We start from the raw sequence: 17,767 nt of genomic DNA on the forward strand, positions 1-17,767 counted from the left end.
AACTTATGTTAAATTGCTTTCTATTTAGAAAAAAATAATTTATTGAAAACATAGAGAAAAAAGAGGAATAAATCTAACTGCTCTGAATAGTCATAAAATTTATTTCAAATTTGGGTTGGGCCTAATCTGTCACATAAGCTATCAGTTATATACAGATACATTTTCTATATGAACTATAATATATGCATAGCTATTTAGAAACTATGGAGTGATATCCAAAGCAAATTCCTTAATTTAAGGGGAAAAAAACCCGAAGATACTCTATAGTTATATTAATAAGGTTAATACCTAAATCTCCTAATGTCAACAATTCTAACTACAATAAATGAAATTTCTTCCTTCTTTTTCATTTTGTTATCTGCAAATTCAAAACTTTCAACAACACAATCCCATGAGGTGCTCCCTTCTAATACAGAGCTCACAGGTAAGTACATCCTCACAAATCCATGCAGGAATCACAGACATTTATTAGGCACTTCGGAAATGAACAAAACTGCATTTTACTAAGATCAGCAGGGTCAAAGTGCATGATAATGAAGTTGCTCATCAAACACATAAACATTGAACAAAAAGGTTATAAATCACAAAACATTCCAGTAATATTATAGAGGTTTCTAATGAAATGTGACTTTGTTTTTCAAGCAAGATGACTAAAATAGAGCACCTCTACTTTTGGTTATTTCTTCAGGTGGATGATGCTGAAGAACCTAACAAAACAGGGGAAAATAAAGCACCCAGTAAGTTCCAGTCCATAGGAGTGCAAGTAGAAGAAGAGAAATGGTGAGTCCACATGCATTTGTCCCCTTTCGTCTTGATGTTGGCAAGTATGGTACAAGTATTTTTTCCCTATGATAAACCTTCAAGATTCAGTGTTATTTCTCATGAACTTCTGGGAGCATTCAGAGGGTGAGCCTGAGTCAATATTAGCTGATTCCTTCCTCTACTTTAATACTGGAGACCATTCCATGTAAATGTTAGCTAGAATAGTAGTGTTGGGGCCCAAAATATGACTCAATGGCATGTTGATTATTTTGAATTAAAACTACTTAAGAAAGAGTCAATGCAAGAGGGATACTTTTACCCTCCTCTCTGTCTCCCTGAAAGCAGGAAATAAATTTCCCATATGAAAGTTGCTCTCCTCGTACTGGGAGGTAGAAAGACACCATTATCACCCGAGATAGGGGACTCAGGGCTGAGAAGCCTGCATACTTGTTACTTCTTTACTAATTTACTACCTAAGCCCAAACTTTGCTTAAATTCCTTACTAATTAAACACCCAAAGCTAAGTTTCTTTGTCCTGTCAATCCCTCTCATATTTATCGCTTCTTTGTCTAAAAAATATAAAAGCTATCTGCTTTGGCCACTTCTTAGGTCCCATTTCTACGCGACCTCTATGTGCACACAAATTAAATGGGTTTCTTTTTCTCCAGTCCACGGAACACAATCTGTCTTGTGTCAATTTTATGATTGGTCCAGCCACAGGAACTCAAGAGGAGAAAAGGGGAAATTTCCCCTCCCTGACAGTAGAATAAGTGGATCCCACTCACACACAAACACTGTGTTGCCGAAGTATTCCTCTTCAAAAAACCGTCGCATTTTTGACTATAGACTTTCTAAGAGAAGAGGACTTATCTTATTGGTATTTTTATTTCTAGAGCTTAATAGTGTCTCATGTTTAGTATGTGCTCAATGAATGATGAATGAATGAACGAACAAATGAGGAGTAGGAAGGGGAGAAGCCTCCCTGTCACTATCCAGAATCACCAGTTTCTTTAGATTGTTCTTTAAGATAAGCTTACTTTAGTCTTAGTATCTAGAAGTAGAAAATTTAGAGTTTGAGAAGATCACAGAATCCAGCAGCTGGAAAGGACTTCTGAGGTCAGTACATTCATTCTATAAATGAGAATTTGATCTGGAGAGGTATGTGAGTTTCCCAGTCAAACTGTGCGGACCCTGATGGATGGAACTATGTTTGATTGACAGTAATACCCCCAGCTTCTAGGCTGTGCTTTTCATATACTAAGTATGTAGTGAATGTTGGCTGAATGAAGTAAAACTGCAGTTATAGTGGGAGAAAGAACTCTATGTTCTAAATCAGGATATCATTTCAACTTTGCCACTAACTTTTTATGTGTTAATAAGGAGAAATCAGTTGGATGTCATCCATCTATCCGTTCATCACCCATCCATTCAATAAATATCTATGGAATGTCTCCTATATACAGGCCCCATGTAACATAAACTTAAAATCTGAGAATAAGTCATGCATCAGTTCATGGAACGGGTCCTATTTTACAGCCTCCTGTTATTGACACTGCCTTTGTATCTAAAAGATTTTCAATATACATATATATAACATTTTGATGCTACTATATCTGATATAATTATACAATGCTGGAAGCCCAGAAAATTGGTACAACCCTAATGTGGAAACTAATATGACAAAAATTAGCAATAATTATACAACTATCCAAATCCATTGACCCAGTAATCCCATTCATGGGGCTATCCTGAATGAAATCACTCAGTGAAAGGGAAAAAATTGTGGAACATTACCTATCATTGTAAAAGAAAAATGTCAATCATCAAATGTCAAGCAATAAGAGAATGCTTTTGTAAATTATAGCATGTCACCAGGAGAGACTATTATACAGCTATTAAATGTGATTATAAAGAAGATGTGGAAACATGGGAGAAATTCCCATGATACAATGTTAAGTGAAAAAGAGGACATAATACTCACATATAATATTCACAAAGAAGAACAAGGACTGAAATATAATCTGTAAAAATGGTAGGTTTAGGAGTGATTTTTTTTTCTTTTACTCTAAAATGTTTACTTATTGTATCTACTTCAAGTTTTAGTAATCATTATTTTCAAACCAACCCTTCTGGCACATGTTCCTTTCACTGTTTTAGAAAATGTTTTGAAAATGTAAACTTAGTAGATACGAAAGATCTCATGGTAAGAAAACATATTCTTCCCCTACAAGCCCAACTTGCTTGTTTTCCTCAATGATGTAGTGGTTAAGAACACAGACTCCTGAGCCAAGGCACCCAGATTCAAATTCTGACTCTTCCACCTACTAGCTGGGAGGCCTTGATCAAATTACTAAATATCATTTTGCCTTGGTTTCCTTATCTGTAAAAAGAAGATAACAGGCAATTTCTGGTCCAGCAGGTAAAGAAGAGCTTAGAAGTCACCATTCTGTCTTAGCAACAAGTAAAAAAGCTGTTCAAACTGAAAAATCAACAACTCTTCTTAAACCAGTCAGAGAAGTGAGGCCACAAGACAAATCAGTGCTCTAGGTACTGCAGAGACTGACAGACACAGAGAATCACAACTTTCTGGAGTAGAAACTCACAAAAGAAAGCCCCATGGGAACCAGTACCAGGGTAGGAAAACATGAACTGTAATTGATGAATTGCTGGCAGCTCAGTGAGGACAAGTCTGAGAGTTGAAATTTTTACAGGGACCCAGTCATAGGGGGACCTCCATACTTTCATAAGTTTTACCTGCAGAAGATCTACCAGGTCCTCACAGTGGAAATCAGAGAAGAATCCTCTCATGCTTCTGACGGAGAGAGGGGAAAGGAACCATTCTGAAATATGCCAGAGCATTCTGTTCTTAACAAGATCTGCCTGCAGGAGAAACTAATTTACCAGAGCCTTATCTGCTGGGTTTCTAATCAGAGCCTAAATCTACCTGGGAGAAGGGAAATACCTAACCCCAGCCCCTTCTTGCCATCCTGTCCTGCAGTGGGGGGAAGTGGGGGAGAGATTGAGAAACACTGTTGAAGTTCACAGTCCAAGGGCACAGGCTCATTGAAAGACTAAGACCTAATCGTAGGAGTAGAGAATGCTTCCCATCCCCACCACCTCACCACCGCATTTATTAAAAACCCATTATTCACCACAGTTGTTTTACCCAGTACATCATGTCCATCTTTCAACAATGACTTACAAGGCATACTAAAAGGTAAAAAACCCAGCTTGCAGAGACTGAACAAGCCCTAGACACAGAGTCATCTATGACAAGAATGTTGGAAGTCTGGGTGTACTCTGATGCTTTTGCAAAAATGTTCCTATAAAAGGGTTTCATCTTCAAGGAATTCATGGAAAAGACTCTGACAAGTACAGGTTTCTGGTAACTGACTATACTGCTGAACTGAATGAATAAGCATTTTCAGAACTCTAATGAAAAACTGATGAACTCATAAAAGTGCTAACAAAAGATCAAGATGAAAAACAAAATTAATTACATGGGACTGAGTGAACTGATGAGGATGATTATGATTTTTGTGACTTTCTGTTTGAATAAAAAAAAAAAATCCCACAAGGACTCAGAGGCAAAAAATATACAAATCAATTTTCACTGCAAGGTAAAGGAGCTGTTACAGTGGAGGATTACTGGACTAAATGTCAATATTATGACATAGTATGAGTGTGTTTCGTGTTTGGTAATTGCAATCATTGTTGCTTTTGTTGTGGTCATCCATTTACAATGCTTGGTGTCAGTTTATTTATCTCTTGTAAAAATATAATACAGTGTGTGTGTGAAAAAAATAAATAAGTAAAAGATTTAAAAAGTTAAAAAAATACTAAAAGCAGGAAAAAAAAAAGCTTGGATGGATGGCTGGGTAGATGGAGAGATAATAGGAAGTATTCATAAATTCACTGGTGAAATTTGGTAGGTTGAATCAATTGAATCTAAATCAAATATTTCTTTAGAGGGTGTGGAGACATGCAGCTTTTAGGTTAAATGACAGTTTAGAGAAGTGGCAAGTAAATAAAGGTTTTGTACATTAAAATAAAGATCTGGGTTACACAGTTTGATAGCAATTTAAAAAAAAAAGAATGTTGGAAGTAACAGATGAGGAATTTTTTTACACTATGATTAAAATGCTAAAGGCTTTAATAGAAACAGCAGACAGCATATAAGAACAGATGAATAATGTAAGCAGAAAAATGGAAATTCTAAGAAAAAATAAAAAACAAATGCTAGAGATTGGAAACACTGTACCAGAAATGAAGAATGCTTTTGATGGGCTCATTAGTAGACTAGGCATGGCTGAGGAAAGAATCTCTGAGCTTGTGGATACAACAGTAGAAACCTCCAAAACTGGAAGCAAAGAGGAAACAAAACCTGAAAAAAATCAGAACAGAATATCCAGAAACTCTGGGACAATTACAGAAGGTGAACATATGCATAATGAGAATACCAGAAGGAAAAGACAGAAAGGAACAGAAGCAACATTTGAAGCAACAGTGACTGAAAATTGCCCCAAATTAGTGTCAGACACCAAACTACAGATTTAGGAAGCTCATAGAAGGCCAAGCAGGATAAATGCCCAATACAATACACCTAGACATGTCATATTCAAAGAAAACCAAGGAAAAATTCCTGAAACAAGCCAGAAGGAAAAGACATCTTTCCTATTGAGGGGCAAAAATAAGGATTATATGTGACTTTTCCTCAGAAACCATGCAAATAAGAAGAGAATAGAGTGAAATATTTAATATTTGAGAGAAAAAAACACCAGCCTAGAATCCTACACTCTGTGAAATTATCCTTCAAAAGGGAAGGAAAAATAAAGACTTTCTCAGACAAACAAAAATTGAGGGTATTTGTAGCCGGTAGATCCAACTTGTGGAAATGTTTAAAGAAGTTCTTCAGAGAGAAGGAAAATGATATAGGCCAGAAACTCAGATCTACATGAAGAAAGGAAGAGCATCAGAGAAGGAAAAAGTGAAGGTAAAAGAAAAACTTTCATTTATCTTATTCTTAATGGATCTAACAGATAACAGTTTGTTCAAAATAATAATAGGAACAATATATATGAATATATTATACTCTTGAGTATAAGTGAATTGAATAACAGCAATGATACAAAGGATGAAAGGTAAGAATTAGGGCTACTTAATTATTATAAGGTACTTGCACTACTCTTGAAGTGATATAGTATTATTTGAAAATGAACTTGGATTAGTTGTAAAATGTACAGTGAAAACTCTAGGGCAACCACTAAAAAGAGTGAAAAAGAAGTATAACTTACATGCTAAGAAAAGAGGGAAATGTGTGGAAGACAAAACTAGGACAACAAATAGAAAACAGTAACAAATATGGTAGATATTATCCAACGATATCAATAATCACTTTAAACGTCAATTGTCTAAATATACCAATTAGAAGACAGACGTTGTCAGAATGGATTAAAAACAATACCCAATTTTATGTTTTCTACAAGGAACCCACATTAAATATAAAGACACATACAGATTAAAAGTAAGGGGATCAGACTTCCCTGGTGGTGCAGTGGTTAAGAATCCACCTGCCGGTGCAGGGGACATGGGTTCAAGCCCTGGTCTGGGAAGATCCCACATGCTGCAGAGCAACTAAGCCTGTGTACCACAACTACTGAGCCCACGTGCCACAACTACTGAAGCCCGTGCGCCTACAGCCTGAGCTCCGCAACAAAGAGAAGCCACCGCAATGAGAAGCCCGTGCACCACAGCAAAGAGTAGCCCCCCACTCGCCGCAACTAGAGAAAGCCCGTGTGGAGCAACGAAGACCCAACACAGACAAAAATAAATAAATTTATTTAAAAAATAAGAATAAAAGTAAGGGGATCAGAGTGAAGTAAGTCAGAAAGAGAAAAACAAATACTCTATGCTAACACATATATATGGAATCTAAAACAAAAAAAAAATGGTTCTGAAGAACCTAGGGGCAGCACAGGAATAAAGATGCAGACGTAGAGAATGCACTTGAGGATACGGGGAGGGGGAAGGGTAAGCTGGGACGAAGTGAGAGAGTAACAATGACATATATACACTACGAAACGTAAAATAGATAGCTAGTGGGAAGCAGCTGCATAGCACAAGGAGATCAGCTCGCTGCTTTGTGACCACCTAGAGGGGTGGGATAGGGAGGGTGGGAGGGAGATGCAAGAGGGAGGGGATATGGGGATATATGTATACATATAGCTGATTCACTTTGTTATACAGCAGAAACTAACACAACATTGTAAAGCAATTATACCCCAATAAAGATGTTAAAAAAAATTTTTTTTTAAAGTAAGGGAATGGAGAAAGATATACCATATTTACACTAGTCAAAAGAAAGCAGATGTGGCTATATTAATTTCAGACAGCAGACTCTGGAGTAAGGAAAATTATCAGAGATAAGGAGGGATATTACATAATGATAAAGCATTCAGTTCTCCAAAAAGACATAACAATCTTTAATGTTTATATGCCTAATAAGAGCATCAAAATACATGAGGCAAAAACTGAGAGTAGTGCAAGGAAAAACAGATGAATCCACTCTTATATTTGAAGACTTCAACCCCCTCTATCAAAAATAGACAGATCCAGAAAGCCAAAAATCAGAAAAGACATAAATGAACTCAACAGCACCACCAATCATCTGAATATAATTGACATCTGTAGACTACTTCATCTAACAGCAGCAGATTACACATTCTTCTCAAATTCACATGGAACATTCACCAAGATAGACCACATTCTGGGCAACAAAACATATCTTGATACATTTTAAAGAATAAAAGTTGTACAATGTCTGCTCTCAGACCACAGTGGAATTAAACTAGAAATCAATAACAGAAAGATGGCTGGAAATTTCCAAAATATTTAGAGATTAAACAATACATTTCCAAATGACACATGAGTCAAAGAAGAACTCTCAATAGAAATTTTTAAATATTTTGAACTGAATGAAAATAAAAACACAACTTATCAAAACTTGTGTGATGCAGCAAAAATAGCACTTAGAGCAAAATTTATAGCATTGAATGCATATGTTAGAAAGGAAGAAAGATCTAAAGTCAATTGCCTATGCTTCCACCTTACCAGACTAGAAGAAGAAGAGCAATTAAATCCAAAGTAAGCAGAAGAAAAGAAACAATAAAAATTAGAGCAGAAATTAATGAAATTGAAAATAGCAAACCAATATAGAATATCCACAAAACCAAAAGCTTATTCTTTGAAAAGACCAATAAAATTGATAAGCCTCCAGCCAGGCTAACTAAGGAAAAAAAGAAAGAAGACACAAATTACTAATATCAGAAATTAAGGGACTTCCCTGGTGGTACAGTGGTTAAGAATCCGCCTGCCAATGCAGGGGACATGGGTTTGATCCCTGGTCCAGGAGGATCCCACATGTCGTGGAGCAACTAAGTCCATGCACCATGACTACTGAGTCTGCGCTCTAGAGCCCACAAGCCACAACTACTGAGCCTGCATGCCACAACTACTGAAGCCTGCACGCCTAGAGCCTGTGCCCTGCAACAAGAGAAGCCGCCACAATGAGACGCCTGCGCACCTCAATGAAAGAGTAGCCCACGCTCACCACAACTAGAGAAAGCCTGTGCACAGCAGTGAAGACCCAACACAGCCAAAAATAAATAAATAAAATAAATTAAAAAAAAAAAAAAGAAATTAGAGGGGGACATCAAACAAATCCCATGGAAATTAAAAGGATAATAAAGGAATATTATGAACAACTCTATGCCCACAAATAATAACCTAGATAAAATGGACCGATTCCTTAAAATACATAATCTGCCAAAACTCACACAAGAAGAAATAGACAATCTGAATAGGCCTATATCTATTAAAGAAATTGAATCAATAAATAATAATCATCCAAAGGAGAAATCACCAGGCCCAGATGGGCTCACTGGTGAATTCTACAAAATATTTAAGGAATGACTTATATCAATCCTCTATAATCTCTTCCAAAGATAGAAGCAGATGGAATACTTCCTAAATCATTCTATGAGGCCAGCATTACGCTAATACCAAAACCAGAAAAAGACATGATGAGAAAAGAGAACTACAGTCCAATATCTCTCATGAACATAGATGCAAAAATTCTCAAGTATTAACAGGTCAAATTCAACAATATATAAAACAAATTGTACACCATGACCAAGCAGGTTTTATCTCAGATATGCAAGGCTGGTTCAACATTTGAAAATCAATTAATGTAATCCATCACATCAACTGGCTAAGAAGAAAAACCACATGATCACATCAATAAATGCAGAAAAAGCATTTGACAAAATCCAATACTAAATCCTGATCAAAAATTCTCAGCAAACTAGGAATAGAGGGGAACTTTCTCAACTTGATAAGGAATATCTATGAAAAACCTACAGCCAACATATTAGTTAATGGTGAGGACCTTGAAGCTTTTGTGCTAAGATCAGGAATAAGGCAAGAATGTTCCCTCTTACCACTGCTTTTCAGTATCATACTGGAAGTCTTGGTTAATGCAATAAGGCAGGAAAAGGAAATAACAGGTATACAGATTGGAAAGGAAGAAACAAAACTGTCTGTGTTCACAGATAACACGATTGTCTACATATAAAATCTGAATGAATTGACAAAAAAAACTCCTGGAACTAACAAATAATTATACCAAGTTTGCAGTATACAAGGTGAATATACAAAAGTTCGTCACTATCCTGTATACCAGCAATGAAATAAGAAAAAGAAATAAGCTATCAAGCCACAAAAAAGACAAGGAGGAAACTTTAATGCAGGTTATTAAGTAAAAGAAGCCAAAGTGCAAAGACTACATACTGTATGATTCCAACTATACAACATTCTGGAAAAGGCAAAACTATAGAGACAGTAGAAAAAAAGTGTTTGGGGGAAGGGACGGGTAAATAAGCAGAGCACAGATGATTTTTAGGGCATTAAGACTATTCTGTATGATACTACAGTGGTGTCATTTTACATCTGTGCAAACCCACACAATATACCACACCAAGAGTGAACTTTAATGTGAACTGTGAACTTTGGATGGTAATGATATGTCAATGTAGGCTCATCACTAGTAACAAATGTATCACTCCAGTGGGAGATGGTGATGGTGGGGAGGCTGTATATGTCAGGGCATAGGAGGTATATGGGAAATCACTGTACTTTCTGCTCAGTTTTGCTGTGAACCTAAAACTTCTCTAAAATGTATTAATTCAAAAAAAAGACAAAGGGTACACAATAGGGTAAACATCAGTGTTGTCCTGGGGTGTTTTGTTTAATATATGTAAAACGTTTAGAAAAATACTTGACACACAGGAAGCACTATATAAGTGTTTCCTATTCTATTAGGTCCCTAAATAGAATCTCTCTAAAGACTGACATCTCAAGAAAGCAATTATACCATCTTTTCTTAAAAAATAAGAGAAAATTGAGACTTCCCTGGAGGTCCAGTGGTTAAGACTCTGTGCTCCCAATGCAGGGGGTACGGGTTGGCCCCTGATCCCTGGTCAAGGCCAAAAGTAAAAATAAAAAAATATATATATATATAAAATGAAAATAAGAGAAAATCATCTGAATTTTTTTAATGTACTTCAAACATTTCCCCTGCAGTCAACAATTCTATATCACCAAATTCATGCCCTGACACTTGTCCATCTACAGGAGTGTTTAATATTACATTATTTGGACATGCCTAATAGCAACCCCCAAACTTCAAATGAGCTACTTTCATCATGTTATTAAAAAGTTGAATAATTAATAAATTATTGAAGTTTGTAGGATGCTTAGTTCCTCAGTAAACTGAGTGATTTCTTTTAAATTCATCCCCCAAAAGGGCTAGCAGCCCCAATTTTGCTGCTTAACCTTCCAAAATATACCCGTCCTCAAAGGTCACTTTGTAGTTAACCGCTATGAAGGAAATAAGCATTAAAAATTGATGTTAATGATTGTTTTGAGCCTTTTCAAAAGAAACCCACTGTCAAACAAGCAGGGATTGCTTCTTCTATTTCTAATTATAATTCTTTTTATAATTTTGCTGGTAGTCATTCATTTAGATAGGATCTTAAAACACAAAATTGGGCAGATGAGATTTCTTAAAGACAGCTGTGGGCTCTTGCCAGGCGTCCTGGAGTGAGTGACATCGTCTTTAAACCCTGTGTGGCAATCCCTGACGCACCAAAGTGATGCCCAGGGAAGACAGGGCGACCTGGAAGTCCAATTAGTTCCTTAAGATCATCCAACTTCTGGATGATTATCCGAAATGCTTCATTGTGGGAGCAGACAATGTGGGCTCCAAGCAGATGCAGCAGATCCGCAAGTCTCTCCGAGGGAAGGCCGTGGTACTGATGGGCAAGAATACAATGATGCGCAAGGCCATCCGAGGGCATCTGGAGAACAGCCCAGCTTTGGAGAAACTGTTGCCTCACATCCGGGGGAACGTGGGCTTTGTGTTCACCAAGGAGGACCTCACTGAGATCAGGGACATGCTGCTGGCCAAGAAGGTGCCAGCTGCCGCCCGTGCTGGTGCCATAGCCCCACGCGAAGTCACTGTGCCTGCCCAGGACACTGGTCTGGGGCCTGAGAAGACCTCCTTCTTCCAGGCTTTAGGCATCACCACTAAAATCTCCAGGGGCACCACTGAAATCCTGAGTGATGTGCAGCTGATTAAGACTGGAGACAAAGTGGGAGCCAGTGAAGCCACGTGCTGAACATGCTGAACATCTCCCCCTTCTCCTTTGGGCTGGTCATCCAGCAGGTGTTTGACAATGGCAGCATCTACAACCCTGAAGTACTTGACATCACAGAGGAAACTCTGCATTCTCGCCTCCTGGAGGGTGTCCGCAATGTTGCCAGCATATGTCTGCAGATTGGTTGCCCAACTGTTGCATCTGTACCCCATTCTATCATCAGTGGGTACAAGCGGGTCCTGGCTTTGTCTGTGGAGACTGATTATACCTTCCCACTTGCTGAAAAGGTCAAGGCCTTCTTGGTTGGTCCATCTGCATTTGTGGCTGCTGCCCCCGTGGCAGCTGCCAGCACCGCTTCTCCAGCTGCTGCTGCCGCAGCCCCAGCCAAGGTTGAAGCAAAGGAAGAGTCGGAGAAGTCGGACGAGGACATGGGATTTGGTCTCTTTGACTAATCACCAAAAAGCAGCCAACTCAGCCAGCTTTATTTGTGAAACAAGGAAATAAAGGCTTACTTCTCTTACAAAAAAAAAAAAAAAAAAAAAAAGACAGCTGTGGGATTTTTAAAAAAAAATTATCCAGTGATAAAGATGAGACTTATTTTCGCATTGAATGGCCATTACAATCCATCTTTTCCTTCCCCAAATAAACAGACTGATAAACAACACTAACCTAACAAAAAGTGAAAAAAAGAACAAAAATAGAGCCAGAGAAAGAAAGAGATAGTGCAAAGAGAGGAAGATTAAAAGACTCTGGAAGAGGCCCAGAGACTCCTCATCACCTTTTGAAATCATCACAATTTAGGAACCAAATCTGACATAACAAAGTCCATCTGGCTGATCCATCTATTCAGAGGTAGACTTGTACATTCAGGGTGCTCTTCAGTGTTCCCTATCCAAACAAAAGGAAAATTAATAACTCATTAGTAAAAAAATACAATGCACTGGGTAACCAATCTACTTCAAGAAAAAGAATCGAAATGGAGTATCACAAACCTTCCTGGTATATTTGCAGGCAGCCATCACATCCTGAAAATGCCATTGGTAGCAGAAGTGCCACGTCCATTCTCCAGAGCTGCCTCACCGTGGGGACTGGGCAGAGAGGAAGGCTGCCTAAAGATCACTAGTTTAAATGCCATGGCAGCACCAAGCCAGGGTCAATGAATGCATGTGGTTTTGAAGCAAGACTGCTTTCTTAAGCCAATAAAGAAATGCCTCTGGGACTTCCCTGGTGGCGCAGTGGTTAAGAATCCGCCTGCCAATGCAGGGGACACAGGTTCGAGCCCTGGTCCGGGAAGATCCCACATGCCGCGGAGCAACTAAGCCCGTGCGCCACAACTACCGGGCCTGCGCTCTAGAGCACGCGAGCCACAACTACTGAGCCTGCGTGCCACAACTACTGAAGCCCATGTGCCTAGAGCCCGTGCTCTGCAACAAGAGAAGCCACCGCAATGAGAAGCCCGTGCACCACAACGAAGAGTAGCCCCAGCTCACCACAACCAGAGGAAGCCCATGCCCAGCAATGAAAACGCAACGCAGCCAAAATAAATAAATTAAAAAAAAAAAAAAAAGAGTTAAAAAAAAAAAAAAGAAATGCCTCCTCTCCATCCAACATTAGCTAGCTGTCCCCAATTCCTGTTTCACGGGTCAGCTAGTAGGATTATTTGATAGGATCCACATGGCATATTTTTGCTTCTCTGCAGGACTGATCCTAAGCAAAGCAGGCACGTCTTGCCAACCCCTCTCCCAGAGACACTCCCCTCAGCTGCTGCTCTATCCCAGGGCCTCCAAACATCCCACCCCCATTCTCTCCCATCCTTTGGACTGCTCCCCAGGAGTTTGCATGAGGTCTTCTTGTCTTTCAAGCTGATAATTAGCAAATCTAGTAAACCAACCCTTTCTATTGACTAAGGTGAAAAAGCTAAAAGACTCCCAGGGATCTCCTCTTTCCTTCCAAGTAACAATTGTATTTCAACAGTAGTTCAAACTAGACTTTCTTACATTAGCCCACTAAGTGACTCCAAGACTCTTAACAGTGGACACAAAGAGGAAGAATATTATCATTTTCGTATAAAAATAGCATGCAGATTTACTTGCAGGAAAACATACAGCAGTGTGTTAACAGTTTATATAAGTCTCTGATGGACTTTGGAGCAATTGAAAAAACTGTGATTATCCGTGTGGATGGAGAGATAGATATCTTTTTAAGTGTTATCTATCTTTTCTATAACAATTGTGTATTATTAATATACTTAATGATAAGAAAAGATAGTATTTATACATTATGAAAATTTATAAATTACAGAAATAAAATAAAATTTCCCATAATCCCATCCATTAACCATGAACTAATAAAGGGGTATATTTTTACCCATGCTTTTTCCATGAACATTTTGAAAGTTGTTGAAATCATCCTATGTATAAAATTCAGTAATGTTTTAAAAACCAACTAGTACAAGAGCTTTATCATTATTAAAAATTCATGACAAATACTTCTTTTAATGGTTACACAATATTCAAGAATATGGGTGGACCATAATTTGCTTCCCCTTTCTCTCCCTGTTGAATATCTACATTATCTCTAGATTGACTTTTGATTAAAGGTGGCAAAAAAAATATACACATCGATCTTTGAGACCTTCTGAAACTAAATGACAGTAAAAGGATTTTGTGTTTGTTTTGGCACAAACTGTCAAGGATGAAGAGAACAAGAGAGGAAAAAATACAACAGCAAAATTGTGAAAGCTGGAAGGCAGATAGACAAGTGATATCTGACTTAGGTGACCAGAAACAGCTGAATCTAAAGCCAGTGATGCAGAAATCTAAGATGTAATTCAATTTAAGTTTCAGAACCCACAAAAGGCATTGACAGCACTGGATGTAGGAGTGAAGGTGGATGAGGCACCTGCCCTAAGCGTTCTATGTTCACTCAGCTCCCAGAATCCCGGCAGCCACGTTCCCGCTATGCGGGCATATGGAACAGTCTATGGTGGGAGAGCGGACCAGTCTGAGCCCAAAGATCCAAAGAAACCACCATCAGGGATTTTGCAGGTGAAAGCCCAGTCAGATCACCTGACACTGAGGATCGCAGTGGATGAGCCCCTCACCAAGGCACAGACTTCTCCAGAGGCTTTTACTATGCCTTTCAAGGAGGCATGTGGTAGAGTGGGGCCCAAGGACGGTGAAACACAAGTTAATAAATCTTGTCTGGTCAAGACAGAAACAAAAAATGAGGGGCTTACATGCAGTAAGGGAAACACTTCATTTGTTTAAGAGGAACATTTTCAAAAAGACTGATTAAAAAATGCAATTGCTCCTTTTACTCAAGTGGAACTTGAAAAAGAAATGATGTTGTTGATTTAATCATTATTACTCCTTTCCTTTGTCGCATAGGTTTATTTGTTCATTGCAGATAAACTGATTTTTCTCCTTCTTTGGGTCCTGGTGATGTGCTATCCCAGCTCAAAGTTGGCTGAAAAGTCTCCTATCTGGGACTTCCCTGGTGGTGCAGTGGTTAAGAATCCGCCTGCCAATGCAGGGGACACGGGTTCGAGCCCTGATCCGGGGAGATCCCACATGCCGCAGAGCAACTAAGCCCAATGCGCCACAACTACTGAGCCCGCGTGCCACAACTACTGAAGCCCATGCACCTAGAGCCCGTGCTCCACAACTGAAGAGTAGCCCCCACTCGCCGCAACTAGAGAAAGCCCGTGCGTAGCAACGAAGACCCAACGCAGCCAAAAATAAATAAATAAATAAATTTATATTTAAAAAAAATTAAAAACAGAGAACTGGAAAACCCAACAGAAGAGTTGGAAGGTACACGTGAAGACATTTCTAGAAAAACGTACAAAAAGGAGAAAAGCAAAGAAAGAAGTAAATATAGAATTCAGGAAACACATCCAGAACAAGAAAGGGGGAAAGGAAAGGATGATGGAGAAAAGGAATCCCCAGACAATGGTGGTGCAGCAGGTCTGGGGAGTGACCAGGTGAGAGGGAGCAGGTCAGAAGCTGTGAAAGATTTCTTCAGGAAGACTGGTAGAATTCCTAATCTGTTTCAATGCATGGAGGGGACATTTACATACCTGGAGGAATTTTGAGGATTAAGTGCTAAGTATATAAAAATTAAGCAAATTTTTAAAAGGAAAAAAATGTGCAGGAAGTAGAATTTAATATGGCATATTTGTTCGCTAGGGCTGCCATAACAAAGTATCACAGACTGGGTGGCTTAAACAACAGAAATTTATTTCCTCACAGTTCTGGAGGCTAGAAGTCCAAGATCAAGGTGTCGGGAAGGTTGGTTTCTTCTGCAGCCTTTGGTTTGTAGATGGCCATCTCCTTCCTGTCTTCAGATGTTCTTCCCTCTGTGTCTGTCTGTGTCAAAATTTCCTCTTTGTATGAGGATATCAGTTACACTGAATTAGGGCCCAACCATATGACTTCCTTTTACTTTAATTACCTCTTTAAAGGCCCTATCTCCAAATACAGTCACATTCTGAGGTACGGGGAATTAGAACTTCAACAGGAATTTGTGGGAGGAGCACACAATTCAGCCCATAACACATGGTCAGCTGTGAATACTATTTTCTGGTCATAATAATGTGGCCATAAAAGGCAAGGTCTGAATATTGGTCCAAATTTACAATGCAAGTATATCAGGAGAATGGAAAAATACAGGAACAGACCAGAAATGAATTTATGTGTGTGTGTGTGTGAGAGAGAGAGACAGAGACAGAGACAGAGACACTGAGAGAGGAAGGAAGAATGATGATGAGGTGAGAGAAATCTAAATCTTCATCTTTCCTATGGACAAATGCTGAATATAAAAAAATAGCAATTTTTGTTATTTAGAAATAGTGTTTATAAGTGGCTGCCTCTGGAGCAGTAAATTGTTACGTAAGTGGGCCAGGAATTTCTATTTTTCATAGCCAGCCTTGTAAAACCATTTGATATTTTAAAACTGTGCATGTATAAACATAAAAAGTGGACTGATCAAAATAATAATATATGATATTGTGATAAATATCTTTGTACAGTATGTATTTTCACTATTTCAGATGATCCCATTTCCTGAAATGGAATTCCTGGGTCTAAGAATTATAACATTTTTTAATGTTCTTGATAACCATTTGCAAATAGCTCCTGAAAAAAAAATCTGTACCACTTTACACTGAAAGGGAGGCACTTGAGAGCACAGATACCTCCCCAAATCCCATCATGTACTTTTTTTGTTTTAACAGCTTTATTGAAGTTAGTGAACATACAGTAAACCGTACATATGTAAAGTGTACACTTTGATAAATTTTGACATATATTTGTCAAATCTATATATATATGTGAAATGAAACTATCACCACCACCAAAATAGAGAACACATCCATCACTCCCACAAGTCTCCTCCTATATAGTCACTCCCTCCTTCCCACCCACTCCTCCTCCCCTACCACTTTCCCCACTTGCTGTCACTTGTTTGCATTTTCCAGAATTTTATTGAAATGAAATCTTGCAGTACGTAATTCTTTTTGGCCTGGTTCCTCTCAGTTGGCATAAGGACTTTGAGGTTCATCCATGCTTTGCATGTATCAATAGTCTGAACCTTTTACTGCAAATTAGGATTCCAATGTATGGATATACCAAATTTGTTTATTCAGTGACCTGTTGATGAACACTTAGATCATCTCCAGTTTGGAGTTATTCAGTAAAGCTGCTATGAACATTGTGTACTAATCTAACATATGCTTTCATTTCTCTTAGGTAAAAACCTAGGAGTGGGTTGGGTCTAACGGGATGTGAACATTTAATGTTTTAAAAAACAGCCAAAGAGTTTTCCAAAGTGGTATACATTTTACATTCCTACTGTGTGCAAGTTCCTTTGTTTCATATTATCCCTACCATGTAAGAGTTCCAGTTGCTCCGTATTATTGTCAATATTTGGTATGGTCGGTCTTTTTAATTTTAGAAATGTTAATAGATACGTGGTATTCTCTCACTGTGGTTTTAATTTGCATTTCCCTAATGCATAATGATGTTGAACATCTTTTCATGAGCTTATTTTCTATCCATATATCTTCTTTTTTTTTTTTTTTAATTTTTATTTATTTATTTTATTTTATTTTTGGCTGTGTTGGGTCTTTGTTACTGTGCGAGTACTTTCTCTAGTTGTGGTGAGCGGGCGCCACTCTTCATCGCAGTGCGTGGGCCTCTCACTGTCGCGACCTCTCTTGTTGCGGAGCACAGGCTCCAGACGCACAGGCTCAGTAGTTGTGGCTCACGGGCCCAGTTGCTCCGCAGCAT

General features: G+C 38.5%; 1 protein-coding gene and 1 pseudogene across 6 annotated transcripts in view; both read left to right on the forward strand.

The window, feature by feature from the left end:
* The window catches only part of DLGAP1 (DLG associated protein 1), a 328,621-nt gene that overhangs the window by 276,191 nt on the left and 34,663 nt on the right, over positions 1 to 17,767 (forward strand). For all 6 annotated transcript variants that reach the window (XM_059895182.1, XM_059895179.1, XM_059895183.1 and 3 more), the window contains one exon: positions 689 to 780. In XM_059895182.1, the coding sequence (XP_059751165.1) occupies positions 689 to 780 (92 nt within the window). The remainder of the gene's footprint in view (positions 1 to 688; positions 781 to 17,767) is intronic.
* Positions 10,918 to 12,009, forward strand: LOC132348034 (large ribosomal subunit protein uL10-like; annotated as a pseudogene).

The sequence above is a fragment of the Balaenoptera ricei genome, chromosome 14 (assembly GCF_028023285.1).
Source record: "Balaenoptera ricei isolate mBalRic1 chromosome 14, mBalRic1.hap2, whole genome shotgun sequence".
In the NCBI taxonomy this organism is placed as follows: Eukaryota; Metazoa; Chordata; class Mammalia; order Artiodactyla; family Balaenopteridae; genus Balaenoptera; species Balaenoptera ricei.